This window comes from Harpia harpyja, chromosome 23 (assembly GCF_026419915.1).
Source record: "Harpia harpyja isolate bHarHar1 chromosome 23, bHarHar1 primary haplotype, whole genome shotgun sequence".
Taxonomy (NCBI): domain Eukaryota; kingdom Metazoa; phylum Chordata; class Aves; order Accipitriformes; family Accipitridae; genus Harpia; species Harpia harpyja.
In genome coordinates, this window is record NC_068962.1 from 17,884,078 (window position 1) to 17,909,782 (window position 25,705).

Consider the following 25,705-nt stretch of genomic DNA (forward strand, 5'->3'; position numbering starts at 1 on the left):
AATCAAGTGGCATGGTTGTGAGAATACCAGTGCTTTCTGCATGTTAGCTTTCTATCTGTAATCATCAGTGAACCCACACTAGTGGTAGCAACCGCAAGAATTTTTAGAAAGTTACAGAAGCGATGTCTAAACTCACATAGCACTCAGCAAAGTCTAGGGAACCACCCAACTGACCAGCCACTAGGAGAATAACTTAATTACTTAAACATAAGCATCTAGCATCATTTGAGATGCACAAAGATAACCTGCCCTGCTTCTTACTGTCTATCCAGAAAGGTGTAGGCTTCCCATTTGTCTGGTGTCCTACCTCCCAGTCGCAGAGCATGTCTCAGACACCTTAGGGCAACTTAAATAGTACTAGGCATCTGCATATGAGGACTGAATCAATCCTGAGACAAGTACAGCCGCATGAGCAGAGCAGCTGTTTACAGTTGCTCAAGAGTTAGTCAGTAGAGTCAGTAGATCCTAACGGCAGTCTAGACACCCAGGTAACATACAGACACTTAACGCGGCCACCTCTCATAAGTGACAATTTTAAACAGGCATAGAGAACTACATTAATATTTATAGTGTGCTGTATTTCCTGGAAGATTAAATAATTCTAGAATTTCATTCAGCTAGTCCATATTTTATTAATCTGTAGAAAAGTATCTCCACCTTAGTTACAAAGTCACTTCACTCTTACTGAGGGCTTTTTCCTCCCTAAAAAAAAAACCAGGAAAAAATATACCTCCTATAAGACAGTTATGCCCAGATAACAAACAGGTATTTCACACCTACATTTAGAAGGTCTATCAGTGAAGAAACTCCACTGCCAGAAAGCACCTCATTATTATATGCTGGCACCCCTCTGTATTTAAGATATTTAAAGGAAATTTTTTACAAAGTAATCCTGAAGAGGTTACAATTCACAATAAAAATCAACAGAAGAGGTTATTGGCAAGAGCACCTGAAGGACCTGAAAGCAATCAAGGTATTTCCCAAAGGTAACTTCAAAACTTACTTGTCAAACTTGTGAATTTGTTCTTCATTATAAGGAAGCCCTAGGATCAGAGCAGATGACAGACATTACCAGTTTAATTCTGTTAGTTGTATTTATGTAAAACTCCACCAAGTTTACCCATTTCTTATATGGTTTCCTTCTCCTATCCTGATAGGTAAAAGTGGTCATTTACTTTTTTTTTCTCCTCTCCAGTCTTGCAATTCAAATTTATGAGATTAATAGTGATGTTTCATTCATATGGGCTTTAAGACGGAATCTCACTACGGAAGACCTACAGACATTGTCACGGTTGCTGACTAACTCTCCATTCCTACCACAAATATCCTTGTGGAACAAGGACTGACCTGTCCTTTACATTACAGTTTATGTTAAAAGTGAATCAAGTTACTTACTTCGTTCTGCTTTGTCTTTTTTGAACTGATAATAAATATCTGTGATGGAACATAGCAGCGCCTGCAGCCTTTCTGGACTAGAGTGACAAAAGGAAGAAAATGAGATATTTTACATATAAACTTAAGTACCTGTTGATGAGTTTTATGAACTACAACTCAATGTAGAATTCAATACATACTAGAACAATTAATAGTTACTCACTTTCTGTCTTTCGGATGCATGCCTTCCTGGTTTGCCCAGGTGTCAGCCAGTAAGCCACCAGGAGAAAGTTTGGTTTTGATATCTTGAAGACTAGTTTCTATTGTGCCCTGAGAGCTGGAGAGCTATGTAAGAGCAAGAAAGTTCAATCTTACCACTGGGTAAAGTGAAAAATTACTTGAGGCTGAAAACAGACTGAGCACGTTAATACTATAGACCCATTTGTTTCACTGACCTTCATTAAAGAAATATGCCCAATTATCTGCCTAGGCTTTGCTAAAAGTAGATGAAGCATAGTATTATTAAAGAAAGAATCATCTTTGATGCAGGCATTTCTGTTAGTTAATATTTATTTTCTTTCAATAATAAGTTTCTACATTTCATATGTTCCCTATTTACTTTTACACTTGTTCTTTTGGTTTGTTAAGAATTCGTATAATGACTATCCACATAATTCATACCTTTCTTTCTCCGCAGTCCATACAACCTTCAAAATAAAAATGCATGAATCACCTTTTGCTTTTAGAATGGAGAACTTTATACCTGCTCTCAGGACACCAGTGTGTAAAGTTATTTTCAATTTTTCCTTACATGTCTGGAAACATGATGCAAATTTCAAAGCAGATCACTCTGAAGTGTGTTTGTGTATGTATCATTTTAGAAAGCCAACAAAGTAGTTTAGAACTCTTTAAGGAAAGTGAAGAAAACTGCAAAGTAAAATATATTTTGTGGTTATAATTTTTCACTTGGGTATTTTAGAAAATGAGAATGTATTTTCAGGAACTTATTATTATTTTCACTACACTGGGCAAGTAAAAGGATTTACTGTTTTCAGAAAGATATCCACATCTCAGTATGGCCATTTTAACAACCTTTGGCAGGCTAGAAATTACTTTGAAAATTCAGAGTTGTTATTCACAGAAAAACCTGTGTTACCCTGTATTTGGCTTTTTCTTTAGAAACACCATTTTGAGAATGGCACAGGCTTTTTAAGATACTTACACGCAACAGTTTTGTGTGTATCTCTGAAATTTCATCCACTTCTGATGCTTCCAAGTTGATCTGCATCAAATTCTCATATCTGACCACAAAAAAAGCACAGTAAAAGAAAATAAACAAGCAGTGAATACACTCAAAATATTCCTTGAATCTAGAGTGTAACAGTAACTACCTTTTCTTTTATATGAAATACAGTATCTGTCAAGCAGCAACCATGAAACACGACAACCTTAAGTGGCCATTAATAGTGGCAACATTTTAGTTATGAAAAAGAATTCCTTGAATTTTTTTCCTACATTTGAACTGTTAAAAAGAAGTTTGAGACTTCCTGACTTCTTTATTCTATTCTCATTACTTGTACTCGACAGGCAGTGGAAAACTATTTCCTCTCATCAAATCACTTTTAAAAGGTTACCAAAGTTACTTAAAGTAGTCAATTACACACAACAAACTAATACTCCAGCGCACCAAAATGCTTTTCTGTGGAAACCTATTGGAAAGGCTGAGTTACCAAAACCTTAAAGGCTGGGTTAATAGCACCACCTGTTCATATTGATACTTTCCATATGACCATAGCTCAAGTGCCAAATAAATCATTCAGGACAATATTTTTCCTCTTGAGTATCAGGCACATTTTATTTTTAAAAACACCATCAAAACCAGCTCAGCTGCTTTCACAAAAATACATACTTTGCTCAAGTTCAATACTTTGTTTACCTTTTCAAATAAAAGTTTTGCATTGACATGCTTTGAAGCATAGCCTTGAAAAGGGAGGACAAACAAGAGGACATGTCCTTTGCTAACTCCATAAAAGTCTTCTGAAGTCAAATAAACTGAAAATCCTGCCCCTTCGTAAGAGGCCAAAAGACCACGTGCAAACACGTAGCAAATTTCTGTTCACATGAGAACTACTCCAGTTCACAAGTGAACATAATTTTTTTTTAATTGCTGCTCTGAGATACTGCTGAATGTACTAGAGTCACAAATCAGAACCTACAGTGGTTTATTCTGAGCTCTCAGAGGCTTTCTTCTGTGGGCACCTGGCGGAATGCAGGAAGAAGCTGTCTGAACCAAATACAGAGTGAAAAAGAACCAGTCCTGTCAGCTAGCGTAAACTGGCTTGAAGATGAGTTTGGATTACAGCCCTAATGATCTGTAACTAGGCTACACAGGTATCCTGTTATCTTGCTAGTTATCAAATTTGCTAGTTTCACTGTTTTTTTTAAAAGCAAGTACCTTAAAGCCCAGGTGTGTCAGTTTGTACGTTGGGCACACACACAGCAAATCTGCCAAATCCTTGCGTATCCATAATTACTACATACAAGCTGTTCAATTTGCACATGCATAGCAGCTCCAACATGGCTTAAGTCTACTGTTAAGTCTGCTCTGCAAACCCCATGGCTCTACATGTGTGCATTAATCATCTTAATCATCAAAATGCAGCGTAACCATCAGCAGCATTCAGTCAGCGGCGAGGCCAGCAGAGGCAACGGTAAGTCGGCGGCTAAGCGCTAGACTGAGGCGGACTGGGAGGTTCCCGAGGCTGGGGAGCCCCAGGGAAGAGCGAAGGGACCGTGCAGAGCTGGCGGCTCTGGCGAGAGAGGCTGCCGCGGGAGATTTAACCGGCCCCGAGGAGTGCCGGCGACCAGGAGCGCAGCGTGGCAGGGCACGCAGGCAGGGCAGCCCCCGTCTTCCTCTTCCCAGCTCGAGCAGGCTACTCCAGCGGTGGGCATTGGCCCGGAGGGAGACCCAGGGATGGCTGCCACTCTGGTGAAAGCCATTGTTAGGAAAAATGTGGCGACGCAGACAGAGGTCCTGTGTAAACGTGCAGCTGTCCGGGTCTCTGGCTGCAGGGAGTGCCTGAGTCTCTCACTGATGACGGAGGTCAGCAGGGACACCTCTTGTGTGAGGTGTGACCAGGTGAGTGGTTTGCTCAGCCTGGTGGTAGAGCTGAAGGAGGATTTGGGAAGGTTGAGGCGTGTCAGGGAATGTGAGAGGGAGATAGATTGGTGGACCCGCACCCTGCCGTCCCTGAGGCAGAGGCAGCAGATGGAGGCTCCGCAAGAAGCGGAGGTTCCCCTGCCCTCCTGCCACCAGGCAGGAGGGGACCTGAGAGATGGAGGGGAATGGATACAGGTCCCTGCTCGGGGAGGCAGGAGAATCCGCTCCTGGTCTCCCTCACCTTCCCAGTTGCCCCTACTCAACAGGTATGGGGCTCTGGAACTTGAGGACCAGGTCAATGAAGATCAGGGTGTAGGTGAAGCCCTATCTAGGGAGGTGCCTAGGCCCAGTCAGGCAGCCCCACGCATTCTCACATCCTCTGAAAAAAGAAAAAGGAGGGTAATTGTTGTAGGTGACTCCCTTCTGAGGGGGACAGAGGGCCCGATATGCAGACCTGACCCATCCCACAGGGAAGTCTGCTGCCTCCCTGGGGCCCAGGTAAAAGACATTACCAGGAAACTCCCTGGTCTGGTTCGGACCTCTGATTATTACCCATTGCTGGTTGTGCAGGTTGGCAGTGATGAGATTGCAGAGAGAAATCCAAAGGCAATCAAAAGGGATTTCAGGGCACTGGGACGATTAGTGGAAGGATTGGGAGCACAGGTAGTGTTTTCCTCAATCCCTTCAGTGGCAGGGAAATACACTGAAAGGAACAGGAAAACACGCCTGGTTAATACGTGGCTCAGAGGCTGGTGCCATCGGTGGAATTTTGTTTTTTTGATCATGGGGAGGTTTACATGGCACTGGGCTTGCTAGCAACAGATGGTGTCCAGCTATCTCAAAGGGGTAAGAGAATCCTCGCTCATGAGATGGCAGGGCTCATAGAGAGGGCTTTAAACTAGGTTCGAAGGGGGTAAGGGATAAAACCGGGTGCACCAGAGATGAGCCTGGGGGCAGCGTGCCGATGTTAGGGGTGGATTCGATAACCCAGCTCAAATGCATCTATGCCAACACACACAGCATGGGCAATAAACAGGAGGAGCGGGAAGCCATTGCGCAGCAGGATAGATATGACTTAGTCGCCATCACGGAAACATGGTGGGATGACTCCCATGACTGGAGTGCTGCAATGGATGGCTACAAGCTCTTCAGAAGGGACAGGCAAGGTAGAAGAGGTGGTGGGGTGGCTCTCTATGTTAGGGAATGTTTTGACTGTTAAGAGCTACGCGATTCTGATGACAAGGTGGAGTGCTTATGGGTGAGGATGAGAGGGAAAGCCAATAAGGCAGATATTGTGCTGGGAGTCTGCTATAGACCGCCTGACCAGGTTGGAGAGACGGATGAATCATTCTACAAGCGGCTGGCAGTAGTCTCAGAATCGTGTGCCCTTGTCCTCGTGGGGGACTTTAACTTTCCAGACATCTGCTGGAAATACAACACAGCAGTGAGTAAACAATCTAGGAGGTTCCTGGAGTGTGTGGAAGATAACTTCTTGACACAGCTGGTGGGTGAGCCAACCAGGAGAGGAGCCTTGCTAGACCTGTTGTTTACGAACAGGGAAGGACTGGTGGGAGGTGTGATGGTCAGAGGCCATCTTGGGCTTAGTGACCATGAAATGGTAGAATTTTCAATTCTTGGTGAGGCAAGGAAGGTGGTCAGCAAAACCACCACTATGCACTTCCGGAGGGCTAACTTTGGCCTCTTCGAGGTACTGGTTGAGAGAGTCCCTTGGGAGATGGTCCTGAAGGACAAAGGGGTCCAGGAGGGATGGACATTCTTTAAGAAGGAAATCTTAATGGCTCAGGACCAGGCTATTCCCATGTGCCGCAAGTTGAACCGCCGAGGAAAACGACTGGCCTGGCTGAACGGGGAGCTTTTGCTAGGACTCAAGAAAAAAAGGAGAGTTTATCATCTCAGGAGGAAAGAGCGGGCAACTTGGGAGGAGTACAGGGATCTTGTTAGATCATACAGAGAGAAAATTAGAAAGGCGAAAGCTCAGCTAGAACTAAATCTGGCCACTATCGTAAGGGACAACAAAAAATGTTTTTACAAATATGTTAACAGTAAAAAGAATCCCAAGAAGAATATCTTTCCTTTAATGGATACAGAAGGGAACGTAGCAACCAGAGATGAGGAAAAGGCCGAGGTGCTTAATGCCTTCTTTGCCTCAGTCTTTAATAGGGAGACCAGTTATCCTCAGGGTACTCCACCCCTGAGCTGGAAGGTAAGGATGCACAGCAGAACATACCCCCCTTAATCCAGGAGGAATTAGTTAGGGACCTGTTACGCCATCTGGACACTCACAAATCTATGGGACCCGATGGGATCCATCCAAGAGTACTGAGGGAACTGGCAGAGGTCCTTGCCAAGCCACCCTCTATCATCTATCAGCGTTCCTGGTCAACAGGGGAGGTCCCTGAGGACTGGAGGCTTGCCAATGTGACTCCCATTTATAAGAAGGGTTGGAGGGAGGATCCGGAGAACTACAGGCCTGTCAGCCTGACCTCGGTACCGGGGAAGATTATGGAACGGTTTGTCTTGAGAGCACTCACACGGCAGCTCCAGGATAAGAGGGGGATCAGGCCCAGTCAGCATGGGTTTACGAAGGGCAGGTCCTGCTTGACCAACCTGATCTCCTTCTGTGACCAGGTGACCCGCCTAGTGGATGAGGGAAAGGCTGTCGATATTATCTTCCTAGACTTCAGCAAGGCCTTTGACACTGTCTCTCATGGCATACTCCTTGAGAAGCTGGCGTCTCGTGGCTTGGATAAGTGCACTCTTCGCTGGGTGAAAAACTGGCTGGATGGCCGAGCCCAGAGGGTCGTGGTGAATGGGGTGAAACTCAGTTGGCGGCGGGTCACGAGTGGTGTTCCCCAGGGCTCGTGTTGGGGCCAGTTCTGTTTAATATCTTTATCGATGATTTGGGTGAGGGGATTGAGCGCACCCTCAGCAAGTCTGCAGACAACACCAAGTTGGGAGGCAGGGTCGATCTGCTTGAGGGTAGGGAGGCTCTACAGAGAGATCTGGACAGGCTGGATCGATGGGCTGAGGCCAATCGTATGAAGTTCAACGAGGCCGAGTGCCGGGTCCTGCACTTCGGTCACGGCAACCCCACGCAGCGCTACAGGCTTGGGGAAGAGTGGCTGGAAAGCTGCCCGGCAGAGAAAGACCTGGGGGTGCTGGCTGACAGCCGGCTGGATATGAGCCAGCAGTGTGCCCACGTGGCCAAGAAGGCCAACGGCATCCTGGCCTGTATCAGGAACAGTGTGGCCAGCAGGAGCAGGGAGGTGGTTGTTCCCCTGTACTCGGCACTGGTGAGGCCGCACCTCGAGTCCTGTGTTCAGTTTTGGGCCCCTCACCACAAGACAGACATTGAGGTGCTGGAGCGTGTCCAGAGAAGGGCAACCGAGCTGGTGAGGGGCCTGGAGCACAAGTCTGATGAGGAGCGGCTGAGGGATCTGGGGCTGTTTAGGCTGGAGAAAAGGAGGCTGAGGGGAGACCTTATCGCTCTCTACAGCTACCTGAAAGGGGGTTGTAGTGAGGTGGGTGCTGGTCTCTTCTGTCAGGTGGCTGGAGATAGGACAAGAGGAAATGGCCTCAAGTTGCGGCAAGGGAGATTTAGGTTAGATATTAGGAAAAATTTCTTTACTGGGAGGGTTGTCACACATTGGAATGGGCTGCCCAGGGAAGTGGTTGAGTCACCATCCCTGGAGGTATTCAAAAAGCAAGTGGACGGGGTACTTCAGGACATGGTTTAGTGGGCATGGTTGATGGTTGGACTCGATGATCTTGAAGGTCTTTTCCAACCTAAATGATTCTATGATTCTATGATCTTGTGGGCATCTGCACTGGAAGCAAATTTAGAGAATCCAATGACCAAGACAGCATTTGGGGGAGACTGGCAGTAGGTTGAACAGAAAAACAACTACCCATAGGAGAATCCTATGAAGAGCTGGGGTTTAAAGCTTGTATCAGACTGTGTAAGAATAACACACCTTAAAGACAGAGCTAATGCTAGTTTGTGGAAAGACTGAACAAAGCCCTGCAAGGACACCTTAGAAGCGGAAAAGAATATGACTGAGAATTGGACATTGAGTGAGACTCAGAGATGAAACAAAGATCGGGACAGAAAAAATGAAACTTGGGAGGGAGAATTCAATGGTGCAATCCCATCTCCTACAGACAGCTCTTGACTGAAAGAGGTAGGGTAGAAGAGTCTGACCACCGGAAAACATTTGCTTCCTTGGAATGGAAGACAAGAGAAATAAGTGTCTTTTGCGGTCTTTGAAACTTGGAAGTCTCCTATGCTAAAAGACAACAGTTCTTTAGTTGCTCCTTATTATAAATGTCAGTTTTAAAGAAAGCACTTTAAAAAACTTTCTACTGTATAGATCTAAATGGATCCATATGGGCAACAGTGAGATTCTGTGATACAGACCTCTGCCATTTGAATTAACCAAAATAGAAAAAACCAACTTAATAGTCAGGCACTTAAAAAAAATGACAGAAGTAGAATTTCCTGTGCAATGTACTTTTGGCATCCCTATGTGCATGCACTGTGATCTAGTGATATCCTAATGCACCTTTGGTTCTTGGTGGTGGGGTTTTTTTTTCAGCTGCTCTATGTTATATTTCAACATTAAAATTCCTTCCATGCAGGAAATGCTACAGTCTTAAAGCTGTGAATGGGGCAGTATTTAAACACATCCTTAATAAACACACACAAGCAAACTCAGTGACAAAAGCACTAAAGCACTAGTGAAAGGAAAGCTACTCGATTCTTTGTCCGGGCTTTACTATAGCTTCTAAAGTCAACAACAGCAAACGAGCTGAGTCAGAAAGAAAGGAGAAAAAGAACACATACAATTACTACTCAATAGTAATTACTTGTTCCCACTAGGTTAAGCAGCAAAATTAACACTCTAATTTGAGTAAAGCATATTACTAAATCTGCTTAAGTCACTGTCATCAGCAATACCATGCTGATTCAGATTTAATTTTTATATGCAAAAACCCTGTAAATAAAATAACTTAAAATACCGCTGTCATTAAAGATGATGGTGAAAAATCAATGCATTCAGTGTAGTGCTTCTACTCACATTTTCTCAGCTTTCTCAATGTTTCTGCTGCAGAAATCCAGCCTGATGACAACCTCTGTCTTTTTATGAACCATTTCATTGTAATCATCCTTGATTATTTCACTGAAAAAGTGAAGCATTTGTCTATAACAATAAAGTATTCAACTGCCATCTTACCAGCAATCAGTAATACAATAATACATGTACAGTAATAACTGCTAGTAAAAATCGCTTTCAGTTAGAGATGCATTAGTATAATCCTCATATAAAACTATCCTGTGCAAGCTGCTCAATTGTACCTGCATGTTACCAGAGGTTAGACTTAAATTATCCACAGAAGAATGTGAAATTGTAAATACCTAAACCTTATTGTCAGAAAAGAAAAAAGGAAAATATTCAGAAAGCCTATTCATATTCAAGGGGTAAAGAAAACCTCCCAAGATACTGGGAGATCACAGAATTACATATTGATAATAAAGGCATATCTAAAAAAAAAAAAAAAAAAAAAAAGTGCAATGAAATTCAATCAGTTGCTTACATCAGCCATCGTATTCCTTTTCGCATCAGCTCCTGGTAAAGTAGCAAAGAACTGGCAACTCTACAGGCATAACATACGATACCCGTCACTGCCTGATGGAAAAAACAAACAACATTAGTACTAATCTGGCATTCTCTTAACAATTGTTTCAAGTCAATTAATCACAACAAAGCAACACAGATTAATAAAAGAAAGAGCAACATGTAGATGGTAGTTTAAAATGCATAACTTTGCCCAGACTTTAGTCAGGAGATAACCAAACACTCATTATGGAGGCAGAGCTAAACATGGTAGTGAGTTTTTCCAGTTACGTTGAAATATCTGTTAGAGATGAAAATAAGTCTCTTATAAACAAAAATGACACCACTTACTCTCAGGATTTACTTTAATTTCTGGAAAGTCACAAGTACATTTCTTCAGTAGTTTAGGAGTTAAACACATACATTAGAAGAAACTTGTAAAAAATGACACATTTTTAAATTCTAAGGCTAGGGACTCTCTTCACCTAATTCCACTTACAAGTTTGCTGCATTATTTAGAATTGTGAACAAATTTTCAGAAATTACAACTTCCAATATTTTAAATAATTAATATCAACTGATGACTTTCTGTTTATTCATTTTAAAGACTTCTGGTATTCAAAATTACATGCACTTTCAGGACTACCATGCCTGAATACAAGGCTCCTCAGCAGGCAGTATTTTATAGGCATAGTATAAATGGTGGTCACAAAGTCAAAGCATGGCAATGCATACATTCAGTAGTTTTAGAAAAATGACCAAAAGAATGAAACATCCTCTACTTGTCTCCCACAGATTCTGAAAATTTGCAAGAGAGGCAACAGAAATTCTACTCTTTTGCAGTCTCCTAGAGACTCCTCTCTATTGAGAGAAAGATGAAAGTTACTTTTCTTACATTAAGTTTTGCACCATCACAGAGGATGTTATGAATCTTTTAGCTAACTTCAGGACTCCAAAGTGGCAGGCTCCTTCCCCGCCATCACCGAATTATGCAGTAACAAAGCACATGGACTTTAGAAGGCTAGTTTTCTGAGTTTGCTCTTTTAAAAAAATATACAAACGTATTTTGTATACAAAGTATGGCTTTAATATACTTTTGGAGCCCTTGTTAACAAATACATTTCTGCCAATCAGAATCCTCACTAGCATATTAAAAATAGATTCATTAATATTATTCATCTGAAAATCAAGTAGCTTTCATTTCAGTATCATTATCTGAGACAGGTATACAAATTAAAAGCATAATTACTCACTTTAGCCATACTGGCATCCCCATCCAAATCATAACGTTGATGTACTTTAGGAAGTAAAACTGAAACATAAAACAAACATCTGTATTTTCTTACTTTCCGTAAGAGACTTTAAAAGTTCAGACTGTTTCCCCTCCCCACCATGTACACTGTTTTTATGTGTATCTACATGGATTTTCATCTAATCTGTTACTGCCAAGCCTTTTAATATCATGTGGTTCTCATGCACACCTTCAAAACCAGCCTTTGTCTTAACGCTTTAAATAACTTGGTATCTTCAGCCAACTGTCCTTCCCTTCCTTTTCCTGAGTCACTTTTGAACATGCTGCACAGCACAGATTTCATGCAGGTCTTCACTAGCGATCCCACTTCATTGAGAAAGCCAACCATTTATTTCTGTTCTTCAGCCCTATGCTTGTCCACATGGGAGACTGTTCCCTCTTATCCCATGGCTGCTTACTTTCATTGAGACTTTTACGGGCAGGACTTCACCAAATAGCTTTTTAAAACCCAGGGTAGCCTCTATCAGCTGAATCTCCTTTGTTCTCATGCTCATTGACTCCTTCAGAAAGCTCTGGCACAATATAAAGGCCCTGTTGATCCTTCCACAAACAGCTCACCTACCCACACTCTTCAGCACCTCTGTGTGAGTGCCAGCTGGCCCAAGCAGTCAGTATATAGCACATACTGACAAAAGCAATACTGACCTCTCAACTGGAGGCATGTCCTCCAGCTCATCTCTTATAAAAACGGCTCTGGCATAGGGCCCTCTATAAGACTTTCAATGATAAATAGAAATGCAAAAACCTAATTTCTTTTTTTTTTTCTGTTATGGCATTACCATATCTTCTAAGCAAAGGTAAGTTGTTAAGACCTCCTCTGTTAACTGAAAGGCTAACCACATTCATGACAAATAAAAAAAAAAAAAAAAGTAAAACTTGAATTTCCACTTAGCGAGTAAAGGAACAAAAGAATCAGCTTTGAATTACATTCTATGATGTTCCTTTCTACTTGTTAAAAGTGCCATGCTTCAAAAAATTTCAGAACTCCATATGTACCACTACATCTTAACACACAAATGCTCAAGTTCACAGCACTAGGAACATTACAAGCAGCTACTGTTTCTGTAAAAATATGCTGGATACTCAGCATTTTTGGAAAAAAAAATTAAAATGGACTGCATACTTAGAACTTCAGGTATCAACAGAGAAAATTTTCAAACACTATTTCTAAGACATAACAGACATAAAAGGATAATTACATAACCCAAACTATTTACAAAAGATAGCTATAAGAAAGGGGAAATGACTTCTATATACCTTCTTCATAGATTAATCCGACAATGTTCACAGCCTCCCTGCTTACTACAAAGATAGGATTCTCCTCAGTTGTTCTGGGGAAGTGCTGTGCCAATCTGCCAGGCTCTAGTATTAAACGCCGACCTTCATATACCAGTTCTTGACTCTGAGATGGTATTTTTGTCTGTTTGTAGACCAACTCATGAAATATAGCAGCTCTATAATACAAACAATATATTCAGTAGTAGTTAAGACTCACTACAATACTTCAACAATTCAAATTTTGTATTACTTAAATAAAAATCCCTTTTATTTCTGATTAATTAAGAACTTGTTTACACATAAAGCATTTGACTTACAAGCAGAACAAAAGGCAGCACACTGCCTAAGGCTCCAGGTTGCTCTGTTACAAAACTAAATGCTATTTCCTGCAAAATATCAAACCTCCCCTTCTACCTCTGATTTTCCACCAAAGCACGTCTGTGTAAACAAACTTGCTTTGGCCTGAAGTCTGAAAGTCAGTAAAAACAAGCAACACCAGATGAGAGGAAGGAAGCATACTTCAGTTTTCTCAGGGACACCCATTTCTTCAAAGGAGATGGATGGTCTCCCCAAGAGAAAAGTCCGGTGTTTTACAGGTCAAAAAGCACGCACCTTAAATTCAGCCTGTAAGCTAACAGACAGCCAGATTATCTCCTAAAACAGCAGTAATAAGGAAGACCAAAGACACTTCGGTATTTTATTTCCAGCAATCAATGGATACAAGGCATAAGAATTTATAACAAACTTTCCTCTCCACCGCCCTCAAAACCCCCAACCACCAAACAAACTAACAAAACCTCCCACAAAGAAGAAAAAACCTTAAGCACACTAACAGGATGGACCAGTTTGCCTCCTGCGTAGCACTAGTACCCTGTCACTTCTTAATACTACAGCTAGTATATAAATAATCATAGAGGTAAATAATAAAATAAAATTTAAAAAAATAAAGTACAAATAGCAGTATGAGCTACAAGCAAGATTTTGCTGCAAAAGTAGTATTTGGGCTCTCTCAAAGTACAAATGATGGAAGAGAAAAGAAAAATTGGAAAAGGCCGGAACTGTATTTACACATTTGATGAAATAACTGTTTGCATATTAGAGAACAACACATGCTCTGTATTATCTGTAATAAGGCAGAGAGAAGGCACTTATTTTTGTATCAAACTGTAAACCAGACTTTACAGCTTTTAACATCAGCACTTAATGACCATAAAGTGAACTCCATATAACTCTGGATCCTAAATTGTACCAGTTACAACTTCAGAACCCCTGAGAGAGTTTTACGTCAGACACAGATGATGTGCACATTTTGTATTCTTCAGGACAAGATAAGAAAAGCAAGAGCGGAACACAGTCTCTGGAAAACTACTTTGTAAATAAGGTACATGTACAAATGTGGGATGAGTTGGTACCCATTATGAACCCAGACATGATGTAACATGTCAAGGATTAAGTTTGTATTCTGTCACTGATTAAGACCTAGTTTAAGATCAGTTGATTTGACCTTCAATGATTTTATTTTTATTTTTGGTCAACATGCTTCTATGCACTGTGACTACACAGGAGAATTACAAGCTTTCACTTCCCCAGAAAAACCGCCAAGGAAAGGCTACCGAATTTGTATTTGTAACACTGGTGATCTGAGGTCACACTACTGTTTGCCTGAATAACAGCAAAGTAATGAAAATAGAGAGAACACTTACGTATTATAACTGTGAATATAAACTTTGTGCAAGGTCATCTGCTGTAGTGAAAAGATGTGGATTATTATTCGGTGCAGTACGTCACTCGTCTCTGCAAAGAACTGGTCAAACCCCCAGCATTTTTCCTGGTCTGCTTCAAGAATATTTGCAAGGACAGGTGTGAGCAGTACTTGCAGACCCCTAGAGGACACCAGGAAGAGATAAGACAACTTGGATCTATTTGGATCTTTTCACCTTGTAACCAACTGCAATATTTCATTTGACTTGTCTCATGAATGCAAATCTATTATACCTTGAAGAACACTCCAATGCTTTTTTTTTTTCCCCCCCTCTCCTGAACAACAAAACGTTCAAGGGTAATGTCCATTGTTTTTCATTAATACACATACTTTATCTCTTTCCTTTTTAGGCTCAACTACCAAAATATTTTTGCCTTGGTATTTGACAAATTTCACAGGCATTGGAAAAATGGCATGCATTTTAAAAAGTCTACATTGTAGAGTTAAGGTCACCTTCTACCACTGCTGGGCAGTAGTCTTTTACTCAGGTCACCCACACACTTACCACAGTTTATCACTTTGAAGGAAGCTACTGCCATTTATCATTTGCTGGCTGAGCTGCTTGTGTGAGCACACTATGTTGCTTTCAATCAAAATCAGCTGGGTTAGCAAAGACTCATTATTTAAATCGTCAACGCTAACAGAATTCATCCTGATTGAGATGGGGCTAAATAAGTACTCCATGCATACAGCTCAACTGCTGCAAAGAAAAACATGCAACTATTGCCTTACAGTCATTACTATTCTAGGACAAAGGGCAGCTTAAATTTCTTGTATTTCTACTTTGAGAATCTAAATTGCAAGGAACTTTATGGATCCTACTCTTGTGTTATCATGAACAACTTCTTCAAAGTTTTAACATTATGTACACATCAAACCTGAATCCAGTGGTAAAACTGGCAACATTTTGAAGCAAGCTTCAGTGGCTTACAAGCACACTGATGGCCACATTAGGGGTCAGTGGATGCTGTGCTCAAACTCACTTTAGTACTAAACATATAACAGTACTGTTTAAATGCTACTTGAAAATATTACTGTAAACAGATGTTTAATGAAAAAATCTCTTCCTTTATTATTTCAAGCACTTCAATTATATGGAATAAGCAGAGGAAACAACTGAGCAGTATCATGAAAAATATATATAAATTGCAAGCTCTGCACACTATAAACTAATGAATTGATATAAACCAGACTTTCACTCTACACCCCTTATGGATCTACATATTTGGCTTTCAGAAAAGTTTGTTTCTAGAGTCCGTTCACAGAACAATTTTTCTCCCTTTACCATGAAAGAGTATTAACTTTAAAGTACTGAAGAAGTCACAGGAAGATAAAAAGGTAAATGGGTTACGGGAGGTGTTTTTAAGATCATATTGAGATTAGATCTTCCATGGCTCTTCCTACTGAGTATTATGACATATGAAGCAAAAAATATGATAATAAAAAAATTTAATAGATACTATGAGAATATGTCAAAATGTGCTGATGTGAATTTTCTTCTGGCAAAAATGCAAGTCTCTGAACTGTCTTTTCTTATTATTTCCTTCCTACTGCCTAATCTTTGTAATGTCTGAAGTCACATTCTTGCAAGAAAGGGTGGCTGTCAATTCAAATTTTATTAAATCTTCATATGCTTTCCTAAGGGTGGAGAAAATATAGTAGTAATCTTTCTTCTACTCATACTGCTTCAGAATCCCAGGTGCTCATTTGTACATTAGCAGTCATAAAACTATTTGGACAGATGGGAAGAAAAAATACTTGATAACTTAATAGTAGAATGTACCGATCTACTGAAGAATTCAAAGAAAACAACTGCAACAGTCAGATCTCTGTTCCAAAGACCCAATCCTGAGAGAATAACTGGAAAAGCACAATCAGGTAGCATCGAAACATTTTGTGAGAAGTTCGAACTTACTTTGAAAGACTACAAGAAACAGGCATCTCCCAACTCCATTCAATTGGTCCATTTTCTGCTTTCTGTATTCCAGAAATAGCACCAGAAGGCTTTCCAGTGATTATTTTATACCTGTGATACATTATAAAAATAATAGAGACTTCAACTACTACCTCCTATACATACACGGGTCTAGTAACTAATCCTCAAAGGGGTATCAATAATATAAATCTAAACAACAGGTTGGCCTAAATTTGTAGGTGGTGCAATAATTAGGAAGCTTCACTTACAAGCTGACAGAGAGTGGTGCTAAAATTGTAAACAATGAAAAGGAAACACTTCGGGCTATGTTGGAGAAGCAACTTTGTCCACCTCAGGTTTGGGAAAAATTTAGGAGAGATTTCAGGCATCACTGAAGGAAGCTGAAGTTTTTTCACAAGTGTTAATTAAAGTCAGATTTCCCAGGCAGTTCAATTTAGGCATTACACGACTAACTTCTAGCATGTTCCATGGCAAAAGATGACATTTAGCCACCACAAAGTCACTTGGGGATAAAGAAGGAACAGGATGTGGGCTCTGAGAAATTAAGTTGGAAACATCTAGCAATTTGGATACAATTTGGCATTGTCTAACTTTGTACTGAACAGGCTAGTATTTCTCATTAAATGAATCAGGACCAATAGGCTTTTTGCAACAGAAAATTTCAGTTGTGCTTTCTCTTTTTGGAGGACGAGCTACATACAAAACATACGTTCCTTGCTTATCTCTCAAGCAGATACAACAACAAGAATGCCTGTGGGGTAACCACAGGATGGGCGGTTCCTTAAACTAAGAAAATTGCAGTCAGCTTTGCAAGGAGTACCAGAACAGAAATGTTACTGGCCTATTAAAGTTCCCAATTACCACCTTGCTTTATTTTTTAAATGCAACACGAAGAACAACAACAAAATAGAACTAGACTAAGATGAAACAGAAATCAATTCCAACCAGCATGTCATAGACACAACTTCTGTTTCCCATTCAGGAGCTACTCCTGTTACCTTCAGCCACAGTCCACAACTATGCTCCTCAAAAAATGTCAGTCTCATGGGTAGTGCATGCATTTCAAGACTGCCTGGGAAGACAATCATTTAAAGGACAACAAAAATTTGCAGCACTGAAAACCTATTTCAGAATAACATAATTTTGCCTGAACATCCAAGTTACATACACCACACTGCAACAGACCAGCCTAGTGCCATGGTGAAGGAAAGACGTGTGGAAAAACATCAGTATTTTGGGGGAGCTCTGATGCTTAATTCAGGTCTTAAGCTGCCACACAGTAAAATCCTTGGTGAAGCAGAATGTTTGTACTGGTTTTGGCTGGAATAGAGTTAATTTTCTTCATAGTAGCTCATATGGTGCTGTGTTTCAGATTTGTGACCAAAACAGTGTTGGTAACACAAGGATGATTTAGCCATTGCTGAGCAGTGTTTACACAGCATCAAGGCCTTTTCTACTTCTCACACTGCCCCGCCAGTAGGTAGGCTGGGGGCAGGAAAGAAGCTGGAAGGGGACACGGCCAGGACAGCTGACCCCAAGGGATATTCCATACCATATGACATCATGCTCAGCAATAAAAGCTGCGGGGGGGAAATTTGCCAGGGTGGCAGTTGGTCAGGGACTGACTGGGCATCAGCTGGCTGGTGGTGAGCAACTGGGGTTTTTTGCATCACTTGTTTTTCTTGGTTTTGTTTTCCTTTGGGTTTAGGGGTGGGGTTTTTTTGTTGGGGCTTTTTATTTTTTTTTTTTTTAACTTATTAAACTGTCTTTATCTCAGCCCACGAGTTTTCACACTTTTACCCTTCCAATTCTCTTCCCCATCCCACTGCAGGGGAGTGAGCGAACAGCTGTGTGGTGCTCAGCTGCCTACTGGAGTTAAACCACAACAAAGTTAAAGAACGTTTTTCCTTAAATATTTTTACTATTTTAATGTTTACTATGTGTGTGTAGGATTTCTTGTTAAAAAGCATTTCATGAACTGACTTAATTTACGAACAGATAAAATTCTCCTTCTAAATTACCTACATCACTTCCTTGTTTCTACGAGGTCCTTCAAAAGGTCGGAAAGGCAAACTCCCTGTTGCAGCATGGTAAAAGGTCACCCCTATGCTCCATAGATCAACTGTTGCTCCGTACTTTTTCTGATGTTCTTTCCTCAAAACTGCTCGCTCATACATATCAGGATGCTAAAAAGAAAAAAAACAGAAAAAAAAGAAGTTAGAATTGCTTTATGCACAATATAAAGAACAAAAACCTGATCTGTCATTTCACAGCAAGATAATTTGCCATTCTAGACTTCCAGCTTTTTAGTCAAAAGGCAAAGTCAGCTTCATCATAGAATTTGCTTAAGTTATTCTGACAGAGTATCACAAAAGTGTTCATAGGTATGATAGCCACTTTTATTAAAGGTTTGCAAATAATACTTTAAAATTTAGCTAAAGATTGACTACTAGAATAAAACACCACTGAAGAAGAAGAGAAAGCCAGTATTCCTCCAGATGATTTTGAAGCAACAGAAACCAAATTGGAAAAAGATCCATAGCAGAGGAGAACATCAGTTACGATACTACATGTGGGAAAATGTGGGAGGAAGAAAATTATGCCTAAGATGCTTGTATTGATGCTTCCCTGCCTGCCTCTCTTTGGTTAGCTAAGATATCAAGTGAATCTTAACTACACCTAGCATCATCCAAGTAGCTCAAATACAAACTGAAAAACACCTACAGAGATAAAGGCAGACATTCATAACTAAAATACTGTTGTTCTTTGTTTCACACAAGGCAACAGTGGAAGTTAGACCTGGAAATTATTTAAAGGCTACTGTGCTCAGCAGAACAACTGGCATGACCCAAGGTGAAAAGGGTGGAAAGTTGTAAAAACAATTATAATACAAAGGTTTAAATATTGATTTCCACAGTCTGACCTTCACCTATTCAACTCTCATCACAAAGGGCCCTGGACTTCAAACACTTCTTCAACAGAAAGTGAAATCATATGGGCTTACTAAATACTCTTCTGTGCCATAGAGAGAAACAAATTGTTCATCATCTTCAAGTTCTCTTGCAGCACCAAAGTCTGTAAGTTTGTAAACAGACTGACCATCTTCACCTATAACACGCATTATATTGCCTGGTTTGATGTCACGGTGCACTATTCCATTCTCCCGGAGATGATTCATTCCAGCCACTTCAAAAAAAAAAAAAAAAACAAAACAAAAAACCCCCAGAATTTACGTATACAACTTGACACAGACTGCACAAGCACTGAATTGTAACTGAGGCTAGGAAGACATATGAGTTTACTTTCTCATTGGGAAATGTGAATAAGAAGGGACACTCGATTAAGACCAGGACCAGAGGATATTCTAAGCATTTTTGTGGTTTTTTTCTTTCAAACAGCTAAATTACAGTATTTCTTGCTCTCAGCAAGATTTTTCCCATAAAGTAATGGAGAATAATATTATAACAGGCAGACACAGATAAACCTCATTATTTTTCTGATTTACTCTTCTGAGATTAATTATCACTAGGAATCAGTCCAACATGTGACAAATAATCTTGAAACAAACAAACAAAAAGGAATTACAGGAATTATAGCTTTAAACAGAAATGGCTTCTTAACGCAGCTATCTATACCAACATAGACATAAATAAAAGATGTGACTACTTATGACCATATTAATTTGTTCAATTAGTTGACAGTCATTCAAATTCCTCATCTCTTGCTGTTTCACAATAAACAGAACAAGTATGAGTTCGTTTCAGTCAATGACTTAGACCAAAGAGCAAAGTCTACATACCCACATCTCTCAAAACAATTAAGAACTCAGACTCTGGCAAACCAAAGGCATTAGACGGCTCCTCTAAAACTGTATACAAACTCCCACATGGACAAAATTCCATAACTAGTACTTTGTGTCTAGTTGTTGTCTGGAAAAAATTAAAAAAGATAAGTCTGTGAGCATTGTGAAAACAATGTCAGAAATTACATATAACCACAGGATCTTACTTAAAAAAAAAAAGAAGTTCTGTAGCTAGATCATAAATCCCATTCTGGTGATCATCTTCAAAAGAAGCGCAGGTGAATTTTTATTCTGTTTTATGTATTCTAACTTGGAGGGGGGGGGGGGAAATTAAGAAAGCCTCAAATTCTAGGTACTTAGAGGGTTGACAGCAGTATTGATAGGTGGACAAATGAGAAACTACAGCACAGAAGAGCAGAAAGCAGCAATTTTCCTTCTTTCCTCTTTACTAATCTCAGCATCTGGGTCATTTCAACTGATCAGTCTTAGTTTCAGCACAACTACCGCAGTTCATATAAACATACAGTTCTACATGTCCTATGTCATTATTGTAGTTGGTTGCAAAGCAAAAGCATAAAGTTGTCAGGATTACTGTAACAGCTCCAACTATCAGTATGTATTAAATATTCATACTAATTCAAGATAAAGCTTAGGACAGTGGCTTCTCAGGATGGCTTTGAAGAATCATAACCTGTGCCTAAACACCGAAAGCGAGCATATTCTTTCAACAACAACAAAAAAGAGAAAAACAAAAAATGCTAGTGATTGGGTCAGAGTATTTATATCATCATACATGTTACTGTTCTTTAAAAATATAACTTTATCCTCTATAGTTAAGGATAAAGCAAAAAGACAGTTACTGTGGTTACTACCATGCATCTCAGATCACAAGTACAACAATTCATTACCTCTTCTTCGATGGCAAACAATTTGACAATGTTCTTATGATTTAGTTTCTTCAATACTTCAAACTCTCGCATCTGAACATCCACAGGACGAAGGAAACTTATACTGTTAAATACTTTGACAGCGTATAAATCCCCAGTTTTCTGTTCAAAACAAACAAATTACTAATCAAACAGAAGCATAAGACTGTAAATGCACACATACCCATTATCCGAGCATTTTGAGATCTGTTGTGTATACAAGCCTACCCAGATTAGAAATAGTTCAAAATAGTATTTTGTGTTAAAGTGGAAATTAAGATTCTACTAAAAATATTAAGTATATATTGGTTTAGTTTAATATAGACTGGAAGCACACAGACTAGCAGAATGGAAACGCAACATTAGCCCACGAAAATCTAAGTGCTTTTAAAAAAAGAACAGTTAGCATAAGAAAGGCTACACATTTAAGAAGGACCCATAAACTTAGCTGAAAAGTAATTTTTCAGCAAGAGGTAAGCCACTTGCACAAATCAGTAAGAGACACGCAGATACTACAGTTGAGAATCTTGGCTGGCTTAAGTTAAGAGATGACTTTTGGAAGCTGAACGGTGCTCTCTTTTTCTTTATTGTTCTGTTGATACTGATAAAGCAGTATTTGTTTTTTTCAAAGGCGGCAGCGTCAAGTACTACATACCACTCATGCAAAATCGTGAAGCAATTCAAACCCACATAGTAAGTGACAGGAGCAGTCATGAGCTTAATCAGAGACTTAAGTTCTTAAGTGGGACCAAGCCCCAACACGCTCAGGCACCCACAGCACCAGCTGAGAGTGCAACTCCTGTCCCTCTGAGGGCAAAGTACCTCCCTGCGCCCACTCTACGAATACGCTTGCATTAGCAGTCTTGTGCGTGACAGACTGTCTATGGACAAAGCCTTCCTGTGCTTAGACTAGGTGTGCTGTACAGCACACTTACATGCACTACTGGTGCCTGGGTAAAAGTTTTCTCCCGTTGACAACGAGCTGTAGGTCATGCGCTCAGACTAGTGAGGGTGATGAGAGGTGCAAACATGAAACCATAAGCTTTACAGAGGAATCATTCCGTGTTGAAATTCACTCACCCAGAAAAGCACATTAACTGCTGAATTATTGCTTAGCGTTGCTTCACAGTTAAATGCGGAACACAGAAAACACTGTAGCTTATATATAACTTCATATTGATTTCACACAGACTGTCATTACCATAAGGGAACATCACTTTCACAACTAGGCTTATCTTCATTTTGTGAGACATACCGTGAAATTCATAGGAATAGAATGACCTACACAAGTAAGGTCATTTTAGCCCCTCACTCAGGTTACAACACACACATCAGCATATCATTTACATAGCAAAACTGCTCAAAGATGTACAACTAGGGCAACCAAGTTGGTGAGGGGCCTTGAGCACAAGTCTTATGAGGAGCGGCTGAGGGATCTGGGGTTGTTCAGTCTGGAAAAGAGGAGGCTGAGGGGAGACCTTATCGCTCTCTACAACTACCTGAAAGGGGGTTGTAGTGAGGTGGGTGTTGGTCTCTTCTGTCAGGTGGCTGGAGATAGGACAAGAGGAAATGGCCTCAAGTTGAGGCAAGGGAGATTTAGGTTAGATATTAGGAAAAATTTTTTTACTGAGAGGGTTGTCAAACATTGGAATGGGCTGCCCAGGGAAGTGGTTGATTCACCATCCCTGGAGGTATTAAAAAAGCGAGTGGACGGGGTACTCCAGGGCATGGTTTAGTGGGCATGGTTAATGGTTGGACTTGATGATCTTGAAGGTCTTTTCCAACCTAAATGATTCTATGATTCTATTTTGTACTGATTACTCAAGGCATGTCACCAAGAAGATGGTGTCCTATACATGTAAGAAGCATTGACTTATGGACAAAGACTAACAGCAACTTCATCCAATATGATGTTAAGAACATTTCACTTACAGTACAAAATCATAAAAATGGGTTTTAAAAGAACAGGGAAAAACTACGAAAAGAGAACTTGGCAAAGACGAAAATAACATATCATGTAATAAAAACTGATAAGACCTTCATTCCTTTTTAAATTCTTAAGCAAGGAGTATTTTTTCCATAAAACTGAAGAGTGGAGGAATGAAGAATTAATAATGGTTAATATTTTACAAGGACAAATAACACAATATTGAAAACAAATCCTCAGAAATAACTGTATAGAACTCTAACTGAATGGATGTTTATTAAAAATTAAAAACTAAGTATGAATAGTTACACAGATATATTTGCTTTAGGCCTAAGCCTTGAACTGTTTTCCGTTGATTTCATGACGCTACTCGCATATGAAAAAATTTCAATTTTAGATGTTGCTCAGATTAGCAATTCCTCACAAACCTTATGTCGTCCCCGGAAAACATTTGCAGTAGCTCCCTGTCCTAGAATGTCAGACAACAGCCAGAGGTAATTTGAAGTGCTCTGCATCTTTGCTCTTTGATGAGACAGTTTTCTTTTTCACCTTAAAAACAAAAGGTTAAATATATTGAATTATAATTTAGTAAAATACATGAACAGGACTTACTTTAATTAGAAAGAAAAAAACCCCACAACCCAACCACAACTCCAAAGACGTACAGAAATAATTAAGAACAACCGAGTAGAGGAATAAGAGGTGAAACAAAGAAACAAGCTCAACAATCAAAACTAATGCCATAGACACACCACCTCTCTGCATTTGAGGTCTTTACTCCCCAAACTTTGTTGGAAAATACAACTGGAAAAGTGAAAGCTTTATAATCCCTTTTCTGATGTACACAGGCGTTTAAATGATACAGTAACAAAAACTACAGGAAAGAGTCAAAAACACGTGCACAAGGTCTTTTGAAAATAAGCAAGACCTGCAATCGAATTCCATTATTTGGTATATACGCCAAAGAACAGGCATCAGAGACGATGGCAGATATGTATACGGATCTTTTAGATCACTTTGGCTCTGGAAGCTGCACTTCAGTACAACTGTAAAGGAACTCGACTAACTACTTACACAAAGCTATTTTTACATGAGCTAGATAAAAGTCACAATTAACACAAGTATTTTCAGCTACTTTCTTGAACCACCAATTACTACAGGAAAAAATTAAGGGACATTTCTCTCATTTCTGAAATTCCACATTTGGTACGTCACATCATTTCTAGAGAGACAGCCTAGCTTCGCCACCCTCCCTGAAATGTAAACTGTCAGATACTCAGGTCTTCACAGATCCAAAAGAAAGAGGAAAAAATAGTTAGATTAAATTAAAACAATTAAAAAAACATTAGAGCTACCAGATTTCTCCCCTTGCAGGAACAGCAGGAGCTGCAGGTGAATACCCTTACCTTTTTGGTTTAATTAAAGCACTGATTTTGCCCTTAAATCTAGCAAAAGGCTCTAAGATCAAAGACATAGCTTCCTAGATCTAAAGAATCTTGAGATCAAAACGGCAACCGGACCAGGGGAAGGTCCCGCAGCAGCAGCCGCCTTTCCTCACAGCCTGGCAGGGGACCCTGCATCTGCCCCTGTTAACTGGCAAGAAACAGCTAACGGATCCTCAAAAAAACCAAAAAAGCCTTTCCTGTAACTCCCGGAGGAAGAGGTATGACAGAATTTCCCGTGGATGTCTATGACGAGAAGGTGGCTCGCACTTTGCAAGAGCTCCCTGGCGCAGAGGAGCCCGACAGCCTGCACCGTGCGCCGGCCACCCCAGCACCCTTCGCCCGTCCCGCTCCGGCACCCGCCTTCGCACTGCCCCTGATCCGACCCACGCCACGCCACAGAGACCCCCCCACGTTTGCTCGTGACTTTGAACGCATTCCTCTATCCATAGCGACTGCAGATTTCATACTTTCATTTCGCTGTGCGCTCATGTAAGATGTGGAGTTTCTTGCAAAGCTGTCCCAAAACACCTGGGCAATGACATGTAGCATACAGAACTCAACGACGCAACGCAAAGACCTGACATTACTCTAAACTAAATTCAAAGCCGTGCAGCAACACCATTTTTAAAATCTAGATAAAGTTCTTAATGCCTAGAGAAGGGAAGAAAGGTTTTTAATCTCAAATTCGAACTAAAAAAACCCACCACCACTCCCCAAACCCTTACAATTCTCAGTTATCTCTGACTAGGCAATTTACAGTAGTAGAATAAGATAACTTCTCCCAGCTGGCAATTACTGTAGATACCAAAGAGCTACCTATGATGCAGACATAGAAGGTAAGGAAGAGGTCTGCAAGGAAATATTGCACAGCCCACTCTGTAAACCATTTTTAAAATCTCCAAATTAAAAAATTCCTCATAATTAAAACCCTGTTTGTAACAAGCCAGCTGGCACATTACCAACAAACACGTATTTTGTCATTTATTTCAAAGCAACACTCATTAGATTCATACCAAGACGCAGATATATAATGAATCCTTTCTAAGCAAACAGAAAGCGTGCAGAAGGATCAAGTAAACACAAAGTTTCTTCACTGACATCTGTTCAAATACTAAAAATTTTAGCAGCCTATTAGGGACTGAATTAT

At 40.3% G+C, this 25,705-nt stretch overlaps 1 protein-coding gene across 5 annotated transcripts in view; it reads right to left on the minus strand.

The window, feature by feature from the left end:
• Window positions 1–25,705, minus strand: part of TBK1 (TANK binding kinase 1) — a 34,398-nt gene that overhangs the window by 6,449 nt on the left and 2,244 nt on the right. For 4 of the 5 annotated variants that reach the window (XM_052774229.1, XM_052774230.1, XM_052774232.1 and 1 more), the window contains exons 2-16: window positions 23,542–23,662; window positions 21,169–21,309; window positions 20,258–20,387; window positions 19,463–19,644; window positions 18,484–18,644; window positions 16,438–16,548; window positions 14,464–14,643; window positions 12,740–12,936; window positions 11,424–11,482; window positions 10,151–10,242; window positions 9,634–9,735; window positions 2,597–2,675; window positions 1,598–1,719; window positions 1,396–1,472; window positions 1,004–1,043 (exon numbers count right to left, since the gene is read on the minus strand). In XM_052774229.1, coding sequence (XP_052630189.1) covers window positions 1,004–1,043; window positions 1,396–1,472; window positions 1,598–1,719; window positions 2,597–2,675; window positions 9,634–9,735; window positions 10,151–10,242; window positions 11,424–11,482; window positions 12,740–12,936; window positions 14,464–14,643; window positions 16,438–16,548; window positions 18,484–18,644; window positions 19,463–19,644; window positions 20,258–20,387; window positions 21,169–21,309; window positions 23,542–23,628 — 1,760 coding nt within the window. In that variant the 5' untranslated portion in view covers window positions 23,629–23,662. The remainder of the gene's footprint in view (window positions 1–1,003; window positions 1,044–1,395; window positions 1,473–1,597; window positions 1,720–2,596; window positions 2,676–9,633; window positions 9,736–10,150; window positions 10,243–11,423; window positions 11,483–12,739; window positions 12,937–14,463; window positions 14,644–16,437; window positions 16,549–18,483; window positions 18,645–19,462; window positions 19,645–20,257; window positions 20,388–21,168; window positions 21,310–23,541; window positions 23,663–25,705) is intronic. The other variant, XR_008233067.1, reaches the window with a different exon arrangement.